General features: G+C 38.9%; 4 protein-coding genes across 4 annotated transcripts in view; 2 read left to right on the forward strand and 2 right to left on the reverse strand.

Moving 5' to 3' along the window:
- The window catches only part of xpo1a (exportin 1 (CRM1 homolog, yeast) a), a 30,322-nt gene extending 30,298 nt beyond the window's left edge, over positions 1-24 (forward strand). Inside the window, exon 25 of the mRNA XM_062428527.1 lies at positions 1-24. This exon is cut by the window's left edge and continues 1,013 nt beyond it. The gene's annotated coding sequence lies outside the window, so the exon portion shown is untranslated.
- A 4,970-nt stretch (positions 25-4,994) lies between these two features.
- Positions 4,995-6,632, reverse strand: LOC133993725 (E3 ubiquitin-protein ligase TRIM21-like). The gene has a single exon (XM_062432760.1). The coding sequence runs from the start codon at positions 6,627-6,629 to the stop codon at positions 4,995-4,997; it is 1,635 nt and encodes a 544-aa protein (XP_062288744.1). The 5' UTR covers positions 6,630-6,632.
- Positions 6,633-10,030: 3,398 nt separating this feature from the next.
- On the reverse strand, positions 10,031-11,662 carry LOC133987144 (E3 ubiquitin-protein ligase TRIM21-like). Its single transcript, XM_062426405.1, has one exon. The coding sequence runs from the start codon at positions 11,660-11,662 to the stop codon at positions 10,031-10,033; it is 1,632 nt and encodes a 543-aa protein (XP_062282389.1).
- A 3,405-nt stretch (positions 11,663-15,067) lies between these two features.
- Positions 15,068-22,251, forward strand: part of usp34 (ubiquitin specific peptidase 34) — a 103,157-nt gene continuing 95,973 nt past the window's right edge. Inside the window, 1 exon segment of the mRNA XM_062438224.1 lies at positions 15,068-15,477. Within this exon segment, the coding sequence (XP_062294208.1) occupies positions 15,435-15,477 (43 nt within the window). The 5' untranslated portion in view covers positions 15,068-15,434.

A 22,251-nucleotide genomic window follows, 5' to 3' on the forward strand; every position in this document is an offset into this window, starting at 1 on the left:
AGAAGGAAGGCTGTGTGCATATCATCCTGTTTGTAAAGCTGTCTTAGTACTCTGAGAATATAAAGTTCGCTATTTTTACAAAAACCTTCCTGTGTGACCGTGTGATTCTTTAACAACATTTTATTATTACTATTTATTACAAAATACATGTAATATCTATACACAGGAAACAACTGAAATAACTACTAAAATACCCAAAAATTGTACTAAAAAAACAAAAAGGTATTCATGTTTATTATTAATTGAATAAAATAATATATTTATTTAATTATCCAGAGGAAAAAATAAATTATTAATTACTAAAATACTCCAAAATTGTACCAATTAAATAAAAGTGTTTTTTTATAAATTCAATTATTATTATTACTAATTTATAATATATTTATTTTATTATTACTATTTATTACAAAATATATGTAAGTAACCACAGGGAAAAAGAATAAATGAATGACTAAAATACCCAAAAATTGTATTAATAAAATAAAAAAAATTAGATTTTGATTATTAATTGAGTTATTATTTATTTATAATATTTTAAAATACAGTTTATTACAAAATATATGTAATAACTAGTTTGTAAAGCTGAAAGGTTCATGAAAATAAACATATTTTTAACCCTTTACATACTGTTCATATTCTAGTCACAGTTTGTTCCCCTCATAAAAAGTGTCTATACCAAATGTTGAAGCACAGATGTGTTTAGAAAGCATCAATAGTCGATCTGACTGATCAATAAATGTGATTAAACCTTGATTCATGTTTCAGAGAGCAGAGAGAGTGTATATCTTTTTACATAGACTAATAAATGGACGTAACATCCGTGACGTCACCCATTGGTTTGTGGACTGCTGCTCGGAGGCCGATAGAATCGGATCTGAGCAGCGCCATATTGAACATTTCAGGTGCATGCTGGGAAAAATAAAAACACGGATTCTACTTATAAGGGCATCAGGAGGAGCATGAGGCGCCCTCCTGAACCTGTGAACCAATCAACCTGTCAATCACCACGTAGCCACGCCCTAATGCATACCCTGCTTTATCGTCACATATAAAATCAGGGAGGCCAAAATGTCCCAAATGAACATCATACTGCATTGAAGAAGGCTTTAAACTAGCGATTGAGACCATAAACACATTTTGAAAACGTTTACTGAGGTTAGAAATCAAGTGAGAAGTTGGTGAATTCTCCATTGACTTGTATAGAGACGGAAGTCCTTTTGACACCAAAACGGTCGCCCCCTGGTGGCCTTTTGATAGAATGCAGTTTTAAGTTACTTCCGCGTTGGCCTCATTTCAGAGGACCGGAACTCCCCGCCTGATTTTTTACGTTTTACATCATTAAGCAGCTCCTATCACACAATATCATGTCCTATTTTACCTAAGACATGAAACAACACAACAGCACAACAGCGCAATGTGTCAGCGAGGACTTCCGTTCTTCCCATTTTTCCCTTCTCTTTTTACCCCTCCCACAGCAGAGTGATTATCATTGTATATCCATTAATATCACGTTAACAATACAGAGTACATACAACAAATACACAAGTAAAGAAAATAAGTAAATATAAATTGCCATCACAATCAGGCAAAGATGTCAAAGATTCAATATGATATAACCTTTGTGTCGTCCTCCCGGGTCAAATTGACCCCGTCTGTTTTGACTGTTCCTTCTTTCCTTCCTTCCTTCCGTCTGTCCTTCCTCCCTACCTCCTTCTCTCTTTCTTTCCTTCCTCTCTCTTTCCTCCCTTCCTTCTTTCCTTCCTCCACCCCCCTTTCTTCCTTGCTTATGTCCGTCCTTCCTCCCTCCCTCCTTCTTTCCTTCCCTCCTTCCTTCCTTTCCTTCCTCCCTTCCTCCCTCCCGCCTTCTCGCTTTCTTTCCTCCCCCCTACCTTCCTCCCTTCCTAATTTCCTTTCTCCCTTTCCTTCTTTCCTCCCTCCCTCCTACCTTCCTTCCTTTCCTTACTCCCTTCCTTCCTCCCTCCTTACCTTCCTTCTTCCTCCTTTCCTTTCTTCCTCCCTCATTTCCTTCCTTTCTTCCTCCCTTCCATCCTTCCTTCCTCCCTCCTTCCTTTCCTTCCTTCCTTCCTTCCATCCTCCTTTCCTTCCTCCCTTCCATCCTTCCTTCCTTCCTCCCTCCCTTCCTTCCTCCTTTCCTTCCTTGACTCGAGCACAACAGGAGGGTTAAGAGAAGTCTCCAAGTCCTTTCAAATGAGTTTCAGGAGCCATTGAGGGATAATCTAAGCTTTTTAAGTCTAATGGACAGTAACAGCTCTTTCACCCTACTGTTGTGAGATGGAGGTTGAGGGTGTTTCCAATAAAGGAATATGAGTCGCCGGGTCAACAGGGTGGTAAAGGCAAGAACAGTCTGCATGACTTAAGAGGTAATGGGCTGCAAGGGGGGCACCAAACAAGGCCAAGAGAGGTTCAGGAGTGATAGTATATGCTGTGCTAAGGTTTTTGGAAGATTTCGGACCAGAATGTGGCAAGCCTGTGATAAAACCAGAACATATGGGAATGGTAGCTGGAGATTGTTTGCACCTATTACACGAGTCAGTTACATTGGGGTAAATCCGAGATAGCCTCAAATTAGTGTAGTGAACTTTGTATTGATGGATTGAACCAAACGTAAGACTTGTTGCCAATAATCATTAGGCAGCGTGGTTCCCAGAATCCTTGGGGCCGGATGCTGGGGTATCAATAGTAGAATTGATAAGACTGTAAATGTTAGAAATTAGCTGCCATTGCTCAGGATCAAGAGCCAATAAAGAGTCTATCAGAGTTTCTGGGGGATGAATAGAGAATTTGGGGTTCTGATTCCGAATAAAATGCCTTATCTGAAAAAAACAACAACTAGGTGGGGAATTAGGTAAGTCAACTTGCTTTGAGAGCTCAGAAAAGGACATAAAAATCCCTTGGTTGTAAAGCTCCTTAAATTGAGTTATCCCTTTGTCAAACCAGGTCTGAAAGGTTAAATGAGAGCTAGAAGGCAGAAATAGGTGATTGTTTACAGTTGGGGAGAGGTCCGAGGCCCTATTAAGGCCTAGACTTTTCCTAATCTGAATCCAGATTCAGATGTCTATGAGTTGAGTCTATGAGTATTTCAGCAAAAATCAAAGATTAGAGATGAAGTCCAAAAACTGAAAACACTTTGTTTTTTCTTCTTTCCTCTCCCATTAATCATCTCACCAACCCTCACATTTATCTACTGACCCTTTGGAGGGGCCCCACCCCTAGGTTGGGAACCACTGGACTAAACTAGCTAACTGTATATAAAGTAGTTCACCTGAAAGAGGAGTGCATATGTGGCACAATTAAGTCACATGTTAGTTAAGAGTTGTGTTATTAGCTTTATATGTGTTTATGGGAAGAAGAGTGTTCGGTATAGTTCAAATCTAGGGTACAAAGTTATTCACTACCAGTGTTAGTGTTACGTTAGTAAATCACCAGCAGGTGGCAGTGTCGCTACACAAGCGGGGTGAAGTCTCGCGTCAACAACTGACATAATGAGAATCTCTGTGTAGCGACTGTGAACCCAAAACTATACGTTTTGCATGTTGCAGGTAAGCTGGTGATGTTATTGAGGGATCCGGGGTTAGGATAATGTTTACACTGTAGGTCGGGGGCATTGTATTATGTCCTGTGAGTGTCATTAGTGACTTTATTTCACTGTGTAATGCTAGCAGTTAGCAGCTAATGTACGGAGGGCGCCCTCGTTGGTAGTAGTGGCGCGCGGGGCAGTACACTTCACAATGAGCATTGTGTTCCTATTCATACCTTAGTGAGAGAGCCTGTTTATATTAATGTTTCATAGCACTGTTATTAAGAAAAGGTGGTGTTATACTGAATGCAGATTATTGGTATAGACATGAATGAGACATATTGCCCTCAAAAGAGTTTGAGATGGGGTGTAAATCTTTTATTTTGATGTACTGATGGTATGTTGTTGTTGTTTATTGTGAACAAGACATAATGAGAATCTCTGTGTGCTCCAAAGGTTTCAACTAGCAAAGTTCTTTAAAGCAGAATTACAGCCACCACGGGCATCTGGTCAAGGATTAAGAAGACAGCAGAAGTTTTCATTTGCAACCTTTAATCTCTAAAAACATAGTAATAATACAGTCAATAAACTTGAACTAGAAAAGAGAAAACTGAGCCACCTTTTCCATATTAGGTATCCTGAATCACTACAAATCTTCTCCACTAGGTGGCGAACTAAGACCACAAATGAATCTTGATTTCTACTTTACTTAATAACCTAATGCAATTCTCTGCAACTTTAACATGTTATAACAAACTATTCATCCAGATGACACAGAAATGGGTTTAGAAGTAAACATTGTCAAAATTAGAAACACAAATATATATCTATAGCTTGCAACTCTATAATCCTCAACATGTGGTCCTTAGCAATCTATATGTATATCATAATAAACCAAACAATCTTACTTTGTTGCATTTATACACACTCAGAACTATAATGATTGTTGCTCAATAATCCTAGCCTCCTGTAGCCATCCTTCACTAAGCACTGCCCCAAACCAATCACATAAAGCAAGACTAAACATCTTAGAAGGTCTTACAGAAACATATGCATCACCTTTCTTAGGGCATTTTCAACAATCATGTTAAATAATATCTACTCCAGGAGCAGTGGTGGACTGTAACTAAGTACATTTACTTAAGTACTGCTCATCAACATGTGTCCATATAATCAGTGTAAAATGAAACTGGAGGTCTTGTACTGTGTGCGCTCTTTCCTAAACAGAGTAGGACTACATCAACATCCTGTATGTGGTGAAGTTAGTGAAAACATTTCAAACAGGTTTAAACTAAATCCTGTTCACTTTACACACAGTCAGCACAGCATGCATACATTCATTCATTATTTTAATATCTCAGTGAAACAGTGATAGAATTTGTGAGCTTTTCAAACATAACAATCAAATTAATTAACCAGATTTTGGTCTCTAATCAATCAGCATCCTGGTATTGACTCAGACAGTTTGATTGACAGGACAGATGATCAGAGGGGCAGAGTTTATACCACCATCATTAAGACAGGGGCTGAAGAATGGGTAGAGTTTCTCAGTGAAGGAGCAGCCAGTAAAGGAGTAGATAAGAGCTGCAGCATCTACGTCATAAAAGGAGACCAGACCCTCCTCATAATCCACAAACACCCCCACCTTCTGAGGCTGAGACTTCAGAGAGAGACAGACTGGAGGATCATCAAGAGCTTCGTACTCATTTCCATTTCTCAACCATATAGTCAAGTTACCATTCTGAGGTCTCAGTGTGATTTGTCCCTTCCTGTTGATCGACTCTCTGGCCACTCCTAAAGTCCATTCAGTCTTCTCTTTAACTTGAACCTCAAAGTAAAATCTGCCTGAAAACAAACTCTGCTTTCCTAAAATATTGACACAATAAGAAAATCTCTCTGGGTTGTCTGGGAGAATCTTCTTCACATCACCACAGTAAACTTGTTTCCCATCATCAGAAAGGATGAGTGCAGGATGTGCTGTATCAGGATCAAAAGTCACATCCACTGCATACTGCTGGACCCTCTTCAGCTCACACAGCTTCTTCATCTGTTTACTGAGCATCTCCTCCAGCTGAGCCACAGCTTTCACCACAGTCCCCTCATATGAGGGACGGACGCTGACCTCTGTCCAGTCTTTGGTGGGTGGAGCAGCTTTCAGGGACGGGAAGTTTTGGAGGAGGTGGAGGTGGTCTTCAGAGTGTGAGAGCTTCTCCACCTCAGAGCTTCTCTTCTTCAGCTCAGAGATTTCCTGTTCCAGCTCTTTGATGAAGTCTTTAGCTTGTTTCTCTGTTGTTCTTTGCTTCTCTTCAAACGTCTCAATGAGCTCATTCAGGCTTCTCTCAACAGACTCCTTCAGAGCGGTGAAGACCTGAACACCTTCTGCTTTCTCTCTGTCTGCAGCTTCCTTACTGAGGTCAACTGAGTGTTTGATCTCTTGAATCTTCAGTCGTCTCTTCTGGATCATCTCCTGAATTTCAGCCTCTGTCTTCCCCAGCTCTGCCTTCTTTCCTTCATATTCTTCTTTCAGAGGAACAACATCATGTGTCTTGTGGTCTAAAACAGAGCAGAGCGTGCAGACACATGTCTGGTCGGTCTTACAGAACAGCTCCAGAGGTTTATCGTGCTTCATACACATCCTGTCTTCCAGGTTCTCCACAGGGTCCATCAGCTGATGTCTTTTCAGACGTGAAGCTGTCAGATGAGGCTCCAGGTGAGTCTCACAGTAGGAGGTCAGACACACCAGACAGGACTTCAGGGCCTTCAGTTTGGTTCCAGTACAGACGTCACAGGGAACTTCTCCTGGTTTGGCAGCTTGTTGCTCTGAGCTGCTGCTGCTGGCTTTCTGTTGAGCTTCCTGTCTGAACTGAGAAACCATCTCAGAGATGAAAGTGTTGACATGAAGCTCAGGTCTTGTGTTGAAAACCTTTTTACACACTGGACACAGGTACTGGTCATTATTGTTCCAGTGTTCAGTGATGCAGTTTTTGCAGAAGTTGTGTCCACATGGTGTGCTGACTGGATCAGTGAACACATCCAGACAGATGGAGCACAGAAACTGATCTTCAGATTTCAGACAGCTGGCAGCAGACATATCTACACATGTAGTGAGAAAGAAAAAACAACAACACATTCTTTATTTTGTTTAAAAAGAAAGATGTATGTTTACTGTTTTATTAGAGTGTGTAGCTTTGAGCAATCTTAACCATTTAATCAGAGCTGGAAGGTATAAAAAGATTTTTTCCAGGATTTCACAACCAGGTTAAAGTCTTTGTTCTCCTTTAATGTTGGACGTGTGCTGGTTTGTACAAACTACAGTCAGAGACTCATCTGCAGCTCTTTATCTAACAGCTCATTGTGGCTGTTTGTGCTTTTACTATTACTCAATACAATCTGATCCACTGATAAAATCTCACAGAATATGTTCATAACTTGTCGTAGAGAATAATTATTATTGAAGAATCTCACTGCTAACAAAGTTTTTGCTGACTTGGTCACAAAACACATTTTATTTCCTGTTGCTGCTTCAAAATAAAAGTATCCTGCTGGTTCACCGATGGAAAGCTTTTAATTTGAAACAGCTACTTGTGTCTGTAGGAAGTGATCAGTAAACAGTCAAAGATCAGGAAATAGCAGTGAAGCTAAACTTCAAACCACAGAGGTTCAGTTACACTTTACAAAAGTCCTGAGAACTGACAGAGACTTAAAAACACTTAAAGTGTTTTTTACTGAGTCTGTAAAAGCAGCTGCAGTTATACTGTAAACAATCTCACTAGTGTCAGTATGAAATGAAAAGAGATGAACTTCCTGTCTCCATGAAATGAAAAGAGATGAACTTCCTGTCTCCTGTGTTAAAGCTGGTTGTTGAAACATTAAATATGATCAGTTGTACTCACCAGTGTTTGGCAGAGACTCTGCTGTGTTGTTGAGAAAGACTTGATGAACTCAGTTTCATTTATATTTGGACAGAAGTGGAGAGACTCGACTGCAGCTCTGCTGTCCTCTGATAAATGTTTAGTTTCATTTCTGGAGAGTGACGTTGAAGCTTTTATCTTTCCAGTGTTGCTCCTTCCTGTCATTAACAGGATTGTTGTGAGATATCATGAAGTAAAGGTGGTTCTGTAACTAAGGGCGTACTCACACTAGGCAATCGTACCGTGCCCAAGCACGTTTGCCCCCTAAAGTCCTGATTATTTGGCTAGTGTGAGTGCAAGTGTACCGTGCTTGAGTACGGTACACTTCCCTGGCACGGTACGGTTGGAAGAGGTGTGCTTAGGCACAGTACACTTGGTCATGCATGCGCACTAGGGATTAATATTTTTCCAGAAAATAAGACATTTTAAATCCCGGGAAAAGAAGCCCATTTTCCAGGGAATCCCGGGAAATCGACGATTTTTAAAAGGCAACACTAGCTGAGCCCTGGTCATTTCAAGCAACACTTAATGCAACGTGGAGACATTATGCATATATGGGTTCCCAATCCGACCATTTTTTGTGTATTATTGTATCATTATTAAGGCAAAATAACTCAATTTATGTCCATCGACATTATAATGACAAGGCTATAGGCTTAATATTAGTTTGCATCCAGCGTGCTGCGTGGACTTCATTACATCTGCTGCACCGCTGCTACCACAATTATGAAATGCTAAGTTTATTGTCTGTGACTGTGACCCTCATAAAAGTAATATTTTACAAATCTGCATTATATAAACTATCGAAATTCGTTAAAGTAAGTCATTTGGAAACTTCTAAGTCATTAAACTAAGTCTTACTTTTACTGGCGTAAAGAGTTGAATCAGGACGTCTGCTTTTACTAGAGTCTTTTTTATACAAGTATCTAGTACTGCATACTACACAGGCATGACTCAGAAGAACAAGCTTGCACTTTTTAATCATAGTGAGTTGTGTTAATTGATAGGCTGTGTTGTGTTTTACCGGCACACAGCACGCGATCACACACCTGTGCATGTTTTATGAGAGTAAACTGTCTATATGTTTTTGCGCAATGTGTCGGAGGTAACCGTGCTTGAGTACACTTGGGTCTCTGTAATGTGAGTGCGGGCCAGCGGGGGACAGGGGAGGGGGGACATCCGTGCTTCAGCACGGCACGGAACAACTGGCCCTAGTGAGTGCGCCCTAACAAGCAGAAGGAGTTGGACATGTGAAAAGGAGTTGTTCAGCTTAATGTGTTGAAAGTTTGAGGTTTTTCACTAGAACTAGTAGTAATAGGTTTGGTGCTTATTAACTGTTTTACTATAACAATAAGGCATTAGATCAAAAGTAAAACAAAAAAAAAGAAATTACATAAATGTTTCGCTATGTAACACTAAATCAATTTAAATGTCTTCAGGAAGTTTCACTCTTAATCACAATTATTATAAACTCACTCAGATTCAATCAGCAGCTGGTTGAAGTCATTGTTCAAAAAACTGACTTCAATGGGAATTTAAAAAAAAGAGACAACCAGCTACACCCCTGGTTGTCGACAACTGAATGATGTTTTTTTTTCTGATCCCATGCTGATGCAATTTCTATACTATGCTTTTATTAATTAATTCTTCATAAGATACTTAAACATATCAAAGTAGGACCGTAAGAATGATGCCAGGCTCTAACAACAGGTTGCAAGTCAGAAAACTGGCAAAGAACAGAATGTAAAAATTCCTCAAGAGACAACATCCATCGTACGTGGCGTGAAAGACAAGAAATACTTTTTATTTACAGAAGTTTTGATTATTCATTTTAAGACTACTGGAATATAAAGATAAGCAATTTTTACTTGCTCAAAGCTGAAAAGTAATTTCGATAAGAGATGATATACAAATCATGACATTTTCTTTCTTAGTGAAGCTGAAATTTCTTGTTAAAACCTACAACACATTGTTAAAGATGAAACCAGTGGTTTCCAACCTTTTTGTCTTTTGACGTTTTACAAAAAGCAGTGTGTAGTCGGCTCACATTTCAGATGTCTATGAGTTGTTAACAGCTCCACCAAATTGTGATTTTTCCCTCTAAACTTCTCACATGTTTTCATTTCAATAAATGTTCAAATGATCCAATATTTCAGCAAAAATCAAAGATTAGAGAAAAAGTCCAAAAACTGAAAACACATTTGTGTATCAGAACTTAGTTTGTTCTTCTTTCCTCTCCCATTAATCATCTCACCACCCCTCACATTTATCTGCTGACCCTTTGGAGGGGTCCCACCCCTAGGTTGGGAACCACTGGACTAAACTAGCTAACTGGATATAAAGTAGTTCACCTCAAAGAGAGGTGCATAGGAGATAAAGTAATAGATTATTTATGATAGGACTTTGAAATATGCAGAGATAGAGTAAAATTGCAGAGTTTCAACATAATAATTATCCGGATGACAATAAGTTTATGCTGTACATTACTGCTGAATATACATTTGTTACCATAATTAACTGAATCTTTTCATTTAAAATTGATCAGTTTTGGTTTCTAATCAATCAGCATCCTGGTATTGACTCAGGCAGTTTGATTGACAGGACAGATGATCAGAGGAGCGGCGTTTTTACCACGATCATTAAGACAGGGGCTGAATAATGGGTAGAGTTTCTCAGTGAAGGAGCAGCCAGTAAAGGAGTAGATAAGAGCTGCAGCATCTACGTCATAAAAGGAGACCAGACCCTCCTCATAATCCACAAACACCCCCACCTTCTGAGGACGAGACTTCAGAGAGAGACGGACTGAAGGGCCAGCAAGAGCCTTGTACTCATTTCCATTTCTCAACCATATAGTCCAGACACCATCCTCAGGTTTCAGTGTGATGCTTCCCTTCCTGTTGATCGACTCTCTGGCCACTCCTAAATCCCATTTAATCTTCTCTTTAACCTGAACCTCAAAGTAAAATCTGCCTGAAGATAAACTCTGCTTTCCTAACACATAGGGACCAACAGAAAATCTCTCTGGGTTGTCTGGGAGATTCATCCACATATCACCACAGTAAACTTGTTTCCCGTCATCAGAAAGGATGAGCCAGGTATTTGCTGTATCAGTATCAAGAGTCACATCCACTGCATACTGCTGGACCCTCTTCAGCTCAGCCTCAAACAGCTGTTTACTGAGCATCTCCTCCAGCTGAGCCACAGCTTTCACCACAGTCCCCTCATATGATGGACAGACGCTGACCTCTGTCCAGTCTTTTGTGAGTGGAGCAGCTTTCAGGGACGGGAAGTTTTGGAGGAGGTGGAGGTGGTCTTCAGAGTGTGAGAGCTTCTCCACCTCAGAGCTTCTCTTCTTCAGCTCAGAGATTTCCTGTTCCAGCTCTTTGATGAAGTCTTCAGCCTGTTTCTCTGTTGTTCTTTGCTTCTCTTCAATCATCTCAATGAGCTCATTCAGGCTTCTCTCAACAGACTCCTTCAGAGCGGTGAAGACCTGAACACCTTCTGCTTTCTCTCTGTCTGCAGCTTCCTCACTGAGGTCAACTGAGTGTTTGATTGCTTGAATATTCAGTCGTCTTTTTTGGATCATCTCCTGAATTTCAGCCTTTGTCTTCCCCAGCTCTGCCTTCTTTCTTTCATATTCTTCTTTCAGAGGGACAACATCATGTGTCTTGTGGTCTAAAACAGAGCAGAGCATGCAGACACATGTCTGGTCGGTCTTACAGAACAGCTCCAGAGGTTTATCGTGCTTCATACACATCCTGTCTTCCAGGTTCTCCACAGGGTCCATCAGCTGATGTCTTCTCATACCTAGAGCTGTCAGATGAGGCTCCAGGTGAGTCTCACAGTAGGAGGTCAGACACACCAGACAGGACTTCAGGGCCTTCAGTTTGGTTCCAGTACAGACGTCACAGGGAACTTCTCCTGGTTTGGCAGCTTGCTGCTTTGAGCTGCTGCTGCTGGCTTTCTGTTGAGCTTCCTGTCTGAACTGAGAAACAACCTCAGTGAGCAATGTGTTGATGTGAAGTTCAGGTCTTGTGTAGAAAACCTTTTTACACATTGGACACAGGTACTGGACATTACTGTTCCAGTGTTCATTGATGCAGTTTTTGCAGAAGTTGTGTCCACATGGTGTGGTGACTGGATCAGTGAACACATCCAGACAGATGCAGCACAGAAACTGATCTTCAGATCTCAGACAGCTGGCAGCAGACATATCTACACATGTAGTGAGAAAGAAAAAACAACAACACTTTCTTCATTTTGTTAAAAAAGAAATATGTATGGTTACTGTTTTATTAGAGTGTGTAGCTTTGAGCAATCTTAACCATTTAATCAGAGCTGGAACATATACAAAGATTCTCTCCAGGATTTCACAGCCAGGTTAAAGTCTTTGTTCTCCTTTAATTTTGGAAATGTGCTGGTTTGTACAAACTACAGTCAGAGACTCATCTGCAGCTCTTTATCTAACAGCTCATTGTGGCTGTTTGTGCTTTTACTATTACTCAATACAATCTGATCAGCTGATAAAATATCACAGAATATGTTCATATCTTGTCGTAGAGAATAATTATTATTGAAGAATTTCACTGCTAACAAAGCTTTTGCTGACTTGGTGACAAACACATTTTATTTCCTGTTTAAAGCTTTTAATTTCAAACAACTACTTGTGTCTGTAGGAAGTGATTAGTAAATAGTCAAAGATCAGGAAATAGCAGTGAAGCTAAACTCCAAACCACAGAGGTTCAGTTACACTTTACAAAAGTCCTGAGAACTGACAGAGACTTAAAAACACTTAAAGTGTTTTTTACTGAGTCTGTAAAAGCAGCTGCAGTTATACTGTAAACAATCTCACAAGTGTCAGTATGAAATGAAAAGAGATGAACTGCCTGTCTCCTATGTTAAAGCTGGTTGTTGAAACATTAAATATGATCAGTTGTACTCACCAGTGTTTGGCAGAGACTCTGATGTGTTGTTGAGAAAGACTTGATGAACTCAGTTTCATTTATATTTGGACAGAAGTGGAGAGACTCGACTGCAGCTCTGCTGTCCTCTGATTAACTTTCAGTTTCATTTCTGGAGAGTGACGTTGAAGCTGTCTGTCTTTTTTTTCCAGTGTTGCTCTTTCCTGTCATTAACAGGATTATTGTGAGATATCATGAAGTAAAGGTGGTTCTGTAACTAACAGGCAGAAGGAGTTGGACATGAGAAAAGGAGTTGCTCAGCTCAATGTGTTGAAAGTTTGAGGTTTTTCACTAGAACTAGTAGTAATAGGTTTGGTGCTTATTAACTGTATTACTATGACAATAAGGCATTAGATCAAAAGTAAAAATAATAACAATATTTGTTCACTCCGTAACACTGAGTCAACTTAAATGTCTTCAAGAAGTTTCACTCTTAATCACAATTATTGTAAACTCACCAAGATTCAATCAGCAGCTGGTTGAAGTCATTGTTCAAAAAAGTGACTTCAATAAGATTAAAAATAATAAAAACATTTGGGGCTGCCGCAAATCAAATGATCCAATATTTCAGCAAAAATCAAAGATTAGAGAAAAAGATCAAAAACTGAAAACACACTTGTGTATCAAAACTTTGTTTTTTTTTCTTTCCTCTCCCATTAATCATCTCACCACCCCTCACATTTATCTGCTGAACTTAGGGAGGTCATATCATCAAATACATTTCTGTAACATTATAATTCTGTTGCTTTTTTTTGTTTTACTGTTAGTAAGAATAAGAGAATTCGGAATTAAGTCAAACTCTATCCAAAAAATAAAGGGATAAAGAGGGTTTGGCAATTTTCCCCCCAAAATGGCCGTTAGATGTCACTAAATCACATTTTCATAAGTAACTGTTATTTAATGACAAAAAAAAGTATTTCCCCCCTGGTTGTTTTCATCTTTTATTGCTTTTATAAATTGAATCATGGTCAATATAATTTGGCTTTAAAAAAATAATAATTTACAAATAACACAGAAAACAGATTTCTACAAAGTTATGCCAATTAATTAAAAATATAAATATATAACACACTTCTCAAGAAACCAAAGTTACACCCTTTCCTTGAGTATCAGGCTCAGTAGGTGTCAAGAATAAAATAAATAAATAAAAACAAAATAAAATAAAGAGCTAATAAAATATTAGAACATATATAAAAGGAAAGAATACTATAGAATAAAGTGAGTAAAACCAGAGATGTTAGGAGTAAAAGAGTAAAGCAGTAAAACAGACATAAAAGGTGGGTAGAAAATAAAAGTCAGATAAATAAATAAATATGGTGGAGGACCCCCCCTCCTTCTCAAACCAAAGTTACACCCTTTCCTTGAGGAAAGGGCTCAGTAAGTGTAATTCTGCAGTCTGGCCGCTAGATGTCACTATATCACATTTTCATATGTAACTTATTTAATGACAAAAAAAAGTATTCACCCCCTTTTATTACTTTTATAAATTGAATCATGGTCAATATAATTTGGTTTTAAACAAATAATAATTTACAAAAAACACCTTTTTAAAATCAAATTGAAAACAGATTTTTAAAATGTAATGCCAATTAATTAAAAATATAAACATATAACCCACTTCTCAATTCAAAGGGCTCAGTCGGTGTCATTCCGCAGTCTGGCCGCTAGAAGTCACTAAATCACACACACTGCCCCCTTTAACAGAACATCGATGGAAAGTATTGAGATACTGCCGGAAAAAACGGAAATTAAATATTTTTTTTAAATTAGTAAAAAACCCTCCTGAGAAAAATCTTAAATATCTAACTTCCAATGTAACCCCCTTTGTATTCATCAATATATTTAATGACAAAAAAGTATCCACCCCCATTTTCATCTTTTATTGCTTTTATAAATTGAATCATGGTCAATATAATTTGGCTTTAAAATTTTTTTTTTTTTTTTTTTTACAAAAAACACCTCTTTAATATCAAAGTAAAAACAGATTTCTACAAAGTAATGCCAATTAATTAAAAATATAAATATATAACACACTTCTCAAACCAAAGGGCTCAGTAAGTGTCATTCCGCAGTCTGGCCGCTAGATGTCACTAAATCACTCACACTGCCCCCTTTAACAGAACCTTCATCGATGGAAAGTATCGAGATACTGCCGGAAAAATGTTTCTTTTTAAATTAGTAAAAAACCCTCCTGAGAAAAATCTTAAATATCCATCTTCAGATGTAACCCCCTTTGTATTCATCAACATATTTAATGACAAAAAAAAGTATCCAACCCCATTTTCATCTTTTATTGCTTTTATAAATTGAATCATGGTCAATATAATTTGTTTTTAAATAAATAATAATTTACAAAAAACACCTCTTTAATAACAAAGTGAAAATAGATTTCTACAAGGTAATACCAATTAATTAAAAATATAAATATATAACCCACTTCTCAACCCAAAGGGCTCAGTAAGTGTCATTCCGCAGTCTGGCCACTAGATGTCACTAAATCACTCACACTGCCCCCTTCAACAGAACCTTCATCAGTGGGTGGAAGTATCGCGAGACTGCCGGAAAAACCCGAAGGTGCATGAAGGAGACGACCCGAAAAGAGCCGAACCGTCTCCACGCTGACTGCCACCTCCGCCTCCTCCCCCCTCCCCTCCTTTTCCAACATGGCTGCCGTGTCTACTCTCTCCAGGATCGCTCAGATTGGAGCCTGACTCCTCTTCTTCTTCTTCTCGCCGTCCAGCAGCGCCTCTCTGCAAAAAAAAACTTTTAACCCTAAAAACATCTTTAAAAAACTCTTCAGCTTTGGATTGCACCATTTCTCCCCACAGCTGGAATAACCTTCAACCAATCTCTTCACCTCCACCAGGGGCCTATTTCTCTCTCTCTCTCTCTCTTTCTTTTTTTTTTCTTTCTTTTCTTTTTTTTTTTTTTTTTACCCCCAAAAACAACCACCAACTGCCGGGGCCGACACCAACACAGCCTCCGGTGCGATGGTTTGAGTCGCTTCTTCCTTCCTTATAAACAATGTGTGAAAACTGCGCCGAGCTTGTGGAGGTTTTAAATGAAAGTAAGTAAAAAAATAATACAACATTTATTTTAATATTTATCTGCTTGTTTTATAACCTCTGATAGCATGTTAGTTAGCACCTAGCTTACTTAGCCTTCACATCAACTTTCTCTGCCTCCTCTCTATTCTTTTTTTTTTTTTAACGCTTTATTTCACATTTAAATCACATTTTAATCATATTTAAACGACAGCTGCGGGTGTTGACATGTCTGATGAATGTTGTGCATTTAGTGACAGTCACGTTTTGGTGTCTTTTTTTTTGTCTGTGTTGTTTTTTTTTGGGGCCCTGTCTTGTCTGTCAAACACTAAACATCGGTCTTGTGTTTTTTACTTCATAAAAAAACATTATTTAACATATGTTGCATGATGTGTGAAGCGTGTGTTGAGGTTGTGTGTGTTTTAAAATGATGCGTTTGCGTGTGTGTGTGCATGGTGGATTTAATCTTTTATTTATATTTTATCGTGTGGAAGTTAGCTTGTTGGAGCTAGAAGCCTGACTTTGTTTGATGTGTTTGTCAGGTCAGTCAGCTAGCTGCTGCTGCTGCTGTCCACTCCATTGTTTTGAGCATCATGTGGGGGTGGGGGGGGCACACAAGGCACAATCACCACCCCAAAATACAAAATACCCCCCCACCCCCCTCCTATAAAAATGCCACCACTAACACACACACACACACTCATAGTTAATAATGCTAACACTATATTGCATGTTAATATAATGTGTGGGTTGTATTTAAAGAGGAAAGAAAGGAGGAGGAGGAAGAGAAGAGGAAGAGGAAAGCTTAGCCCAGAAATGTAATGGCTGCAAAAAAAAAAAAAAAAAAAAAAAAGTGTGTGTAGTGCAGTGGAATGAATAATAAAAGTCCATGTTTAAGGTGGGCCAATGCTGTTTTGTTAATGGCTGCAACGAGGGTGCATATTTTTGTGCACACACACATTTATTTGTTAATCCACGGTAATGTTATAGCCTGTGAGGGTGTGTGAGAGTGTGTGTGTGTTTATGGACTACCTTTCATTTATAGGGTAATACTCGTTTTTTGGGCGGTGAATTCATTTTGCCATAGCCTGCAAGTGTAACTATAAGGTTTGCATTTACAATTTAGGAGCTTATAATAATAATAATAATAATAATAATAGAAGGGCCTTTGCTACACTTTAATACTGCTTGACTGTAAGCTATTGAACATATTTTGTGCACACACACATTGTTAATCCACGGTAATGTTATATAGCCTGTGTGAGTGTGTGTGAATGTGAGTGTGTGTGTGTGTGTTTATGGACTACCTTTCATTTATAGGCTAATACTCCTTTTTTTTTTTTTGGGTGGGGAATTCACGTTAATCTTGCCATAAACCACCACTAACACACTCGTAGTTAATAATGCTAACACTATAATTAATGTCAATATAATGTGTGTGTGTGTTGTATTTATTTAAAGAGGAAAGAAAAGAGGAGGAGGAGAGGAAGAAGGAGGGGGGGTTACAAGCCACAAGCCACAATCCACAATCACCACCCCAAAATACAAAATCCCCCCCCACCCCCCCATAAAATGGCACCACTAACACACACTCATAGTTAATAATGCTAACATTATATTGAATGCTAATATAATGTGTGTGTGTGTGTGTTGTATTTATAGAGGAAAGAGAGGAAGAAAATTAATGGCTGCAACAAGGGTGCATACTGTATTTTGTGCACACACACATTGTTAATCCACGGTAATGTTATAGCCTGTGTGTGTGAATGTCTGAGTGTGTGTGTGTGTGTGTGTGTGTGTGTGTGTGTTTATGGACTCTACCTTTCATTTATAATACTTTTTTTTTTTTTTTTTTTTGATGTGTTGAATCCATTTTAATCTTGCCATAGCCTGCAAGTGTAACTCTAATGTTTGCATTTACAACTTAATAATAGGGGGCCTCTGCTACACTTTAATACTGCTTGACTGTAAGATAGTGAACATATTTTGTGCACACACACACACACACACACACATCGTTAATCCACAGCACACCTGCCAACATTTGAGTAGTAATATCCAGGAGATCTTTGCTGCGGGGGTGTATGATGATGATAGATAGATACTTTAATAATCCGATTGGGAAATTCAGGTATCTCCCAGCTCACATATACTCCATACATACACACATTCATAAATACACATAGATACATACACATACACACAACAACAGACAAACAGATAATAACCAACAACTGAGTTAAAATATTAAGATGGTAAAAAAGAGATAAAGTGTGTGTGGTGCAGTAGAATAAATAATAAAAGTCCATGTTTAAGGTGGGCCAATGCTGTTTTGTTAATGGCTGCAACAAGGGTGCATATTTTTGTGCACACACACATCGTTAATCCACAGTAATGTTATAGCCTGTTTGAGTGTGTGTGTGTTTATTAGGGGTGGGAATCATCGGAGGCTCCACGATAAAATATTATCACGATAACTTGTGTCACGATACAATTTTATTGCGATCTGCTGTGATATATTTTGCAATACGTTACCTTTTTTTTTTACCTGCAAATTATGTCCCCAAAAGAAAAAAAAGAAAATGTTTTATGTGCAAATTCCGATAATAAAATATCGATACTTGGCGTCCGTGTATCGATACAACATTGTCATGTAAAATATCGCGATGCTATGCTGTGTATGCTATCCTAGTGTTTATAGACTCTACATTTCATTTATAGGATAATACTCTGGGTTTTTTTGGGGTGGTGAATTCACGTTAATCTTGCCATAAACCACCACGAACACACTCGTAGTTAATAATGCTAACACTATAATTAATGTCAATATAATGTGTTTTTTTTAAAGAGGAAAGAAAGAAAGGAAGAGGAGAGGAAGAGAGGGGGGTCAATGTTAGTCAAAGCTAAACTAAACCCAGTAAATTAATAGCTGCAACGACGGGGCATATTTTGTGCACACACACATTGTTAATCCAGGGTAAAGTTATAGCCTGTGTGTGTGTGTGTGTGTGTGTGTGTGTGTGTGTGTGTTTGTGTTTATGGACTCTACCTTTCATTTATAGGCTAATACTCGTTTCTTTTTGGGTGGTGAATTCATTTTAATCTTGCCATAGCCTGTAAGTGTCGCTATAATGTTTGTATTTATAACCTTTGCTACACTTTTAATACTGCTTGACTGTAAGATATGAAACAAAAGCCTCTTTTTTTGGGGTCTTATAAGACTATTTAAAGGGCGATTTCACCTCTATGTGTGTGAGTGTGTGTGAAGTTGAGGCTCCACTTTCTAAAGGATAGCTTCACATTTTGACATTTGCGTGTGTGTGTGTGTCAGGTGTCCATATGATCATTAAAAGAGGTTTTCCCTCTAGCTGTAATCATTCCACCTGTTCATACTGACTATTAAAAGATCGCCGCCTTCAAATGTGCTTTCAATCCACACCGAGTCCACACAGTCATTTAAGATGTTGATGTGAAGCTAATATTCAGCTTCACTCCCGAGTCCTGCAGGTGTTTACCTTCATGTTAGTGAAAGGTGTCACTTAAAGGAAATGTTCACAATTCTTCAAATCTGTCTCAAAGCAGCAGTCAGGTGTCTATCTGATCATTAAAAGAGGTTTTCCCTCTCTGTAATCATTCCTCCTGTTCATACTGACTATTAAAACCTTCAAATGTGCTTTCAATGTAAAGTGATGGAGGACAGTATCCACAGTGTGTCCACACAGTCATTTAAAAGTAGCTGATCAGCTTCTATTGAGCTTCATCAGTGTGAGTTAGTCATATCAAGTGATATCTGACACATTTACAGTCTTTTTAGCATCAGATTCCCTCTTAGTGTTTCCCTGTTGAGCTGTGGTGGAAGTATAGTAACAAAAAGACTTTGGTACTAAAAACACTGTAACGTTGAAACATAGAAGATGAAGATTTGACTCATTCAGACGACTGAAGCTTCATATTAGCTTCAGAAGGAGGACTGTGGGTTTAGTCGTCCATCATTGAGTAATAGTGAACCTGTCCTCTGTACACTATCTTTCTGGATTTAGGGCAGAAATGTGGCCCAAAAAACCCCCAAAATACTCCACTGATCCTGTTTAGATGTGCAGGATTCAAGAGTGAAGGTTTTCCACCAGCATCCTCAGCAGGAACAACACCTTACAGAGACACTTAATGTTGGGATTTGACTATAATTTGGCATCTTCTAATAGCCAGCAATGATTACAGCAAGAAAAACACACTTAATGTTCATTTAAGGCTCCTGACTGTTGATTTAAAACATACTTGTAGACAAATATTAAAGCCACAATTGTTAGATGGAGTTGTGCCCATCTGTTTCTGGAGAGGAATGTCACCCTTACTCTACTTTACATGCCCAAAAGTATGCACTGTTACACTCCTATGTAATGGTTGAACATGTTATTCAGGGACATTAATCTCCTCTCCTCTGGGGAAACGGCCTTGCACAAGATTTCCGTACCTGGCTGCGGAGATTTTTTAGCTCCCTGTTTTATAATAATCCGTTCAGAGAGGCGTCGGTCTGCTGCTGACGTGTTTGAACCCGCGTTGGACTTGTTCATATGAGACAGGTGACACACGCCTGTACGCTTCACTGTCAAAACCGGCAGAAGACAACAGATTTTTAAATAAGTAATTAAACAAACGTTCAGCGTCTCTCTCTGTTATTGGGGAGTCGGTTTAATTAAATTTAAAGGTCAGTGTCGTAAACTTTTTTTCTACCCTTTTATTAAATTGGAGACACCTGATGCCAGATGCTTTGAAATTGCGTCATTCTGCTTTTTATAAATCTCTCAGTCGTTGTGGGTTTTAGGTGAGCGTGCACGAGCCTCAGTTTCACTCCCACATATCAGCCGTAAGTGGTCGAAGCATCACCTGCTCCACCAGCCTGCACACCTGTTAAAGAAGCAGAAGAAGAAGAAGAAGAAGTGCAGATTGACTAATGTTGTTGCACCGTCAAGGTTCTCCAACAGTACAAGTTTATTTATTGTCATTCCACCTTTAATTACATATATAAACAAATACATATGGAGCTGGAGTATTTAATTAAAATTCACTGAGGTCCAATTAGTGAAAATGTCCTCAAGTGAAGGAGCATCATAATGTCCGTGTTTTTTCTCAGTACCTTGAAGTAGCATTGGAGTTACATCAGCATCTGTGTCTAGTAGGTAGATTCGAGACAGCATAATTCATTCATTAGTATTTACACTCAACCTGTGGGATTCAAATGAATACCGTAAAAGCCGGTGTATAAGACTCACCCCACACTGTGTTAAAGATGCGTCTTATACACCGGCTTTAACGGTAAAATAAGAATAAATTAAAAAAAAGACAAATCAATTCTTTTCTTATATTAAATAAAGATGGCATTTTAAAATAAAGTGCATTACAGAAAGCTTTTGATTGTGCTTCTTAAATAAAGTGCTTAGTTTTAGAAAAATAAAAAGAATCCCTTTATTACTTTTACACTTAACTTAAACCATAAACTTAATTTCACATCTAATAACTTTATAACAAGGCGTCTCTCCTGTTTTCTCCGTGTGTATCTAATTGGCGGTCGAGTCTCTCCACGTGTCTGAATGCATGGATTTGATTTGGCTGATTATTCGTCATGTGAGCAGATTGGCTATGCTCAGTGGTCTGAGTTTCTGAGGGGCCGCTCCACTTTTACCGTAATAGCTGGAGAAGCTGTGCACCCGTTTTCATCAGCTACAGGTCCAGGTCCGCCTATAAGTGACCTCACAGTGCAGAGGGCTTTCTTCCTGTATCTGTCCTAGTTGATGTCATGAAGTGAGGGGAGTTAGAAAAGGGGGGTTGCAGCCTCCTGAGGAAGTGCATGACCAGGTGGGAGGCGTTCATGGTCCAGGACAGATCCTCAGCAATGTGGACACCGATGATTTTAGTGTGGCCGACCCGCTCTACAGCAGAACCTTTGATGTGTAGAGGGGCGCGTCACGGCAGCAGAGCAGAGTGTACTCTGGGAGAGAAATCTGCCTTTTAAAATGAAGTTGTAGAGAGAGGTAAAACTGTCCAATGAGCCTTCATAGTTGCTCACATTGTTACCGAAATCATACCGAACCATGACCACAAAACCGAGGTACAAACCAGATCATGAGTCTTATGTACAGTTACGCATCTAGCGCTCATTATTACTGATGTGAATACTCTGCTTCATTGTTGTCCCAGTGTAAATATATCATGTGTAAATATTAGAGCTTCAACATTTAGCTGATTATTATTGATTAGTGGCTGCATGGTGTGGTGGTTCTGCAGAGGGTTCTGGGTTAGGACCCGCCGGCCAGCTGGAGCCCTTCTGTGTGGAGTTTGCATGTTCTCCTCGTTGGTTCTCTCTCGGTTCTCCGGCTTCCTCCCACAGACCAAAAACATGCAGCTTAGGTTAAGTGGTCAATCTAAATCAGGCATGTCCAAACTATTCCACAAAGGGCCATGTGGCAGAAGTTTTTTTTTTCTCCAACCGATCAAGAGCACATGATTCAACCAATGTCTGAAGACTGAGATCAATTGATTAAATGATTCAAGCCTGATTTGTTCCTGATTGGTTGGAATGAAAACCTGCAGCCACATTATGGCCCTTTGTGGAATAGTTTGGACACCCCTGCTCTAAATTGTCCGTGAGTGTGAATGGTTGTGTTTCCAAAATACCTAATCATAACATAATTATGTTTTAAAAAAATACAACAAATAAAAGTCAATAATTTGATGAGTAAAAAGCTATTAAATGTGAGAATAAGGCAGGAATAGACATATAGGGGTATAAAGTCAGTTTA

This window comes from Scomber scombrus, chromosome 2 (assembly GCF_963691925.1).
Source record: "Scomber scombrus chromosome 2, fScoSco1.1, whole genome shotgun sequence".
In the NCBI taxonomy this organism is placed as follows: domain Eukaryota; kingdom Metazoa; phylum Chordata; class Actinopteri; order Scombriformes; family Scombridae; genus Scomber; species Scomber scombrus.

What these genes read in the sequence shown, in the direction of transcription:
- LOC133993725 (XM_062432760.1), bottom strand. Translation starts at nt 6,629, where the DNA reads ATGTCTGCTGCCAGCTGTCTGAAATCTGAAGATCAGTTTCTGTGCTCC.
- LOC133987144 (XM_062426405.1), bottom strand. Translation starts at nt 11,662, where the DNA reads ATGTCTGCTGCCAGCTGTCTGAGATCTGAAGATCAGTTTCTGTGCTGC.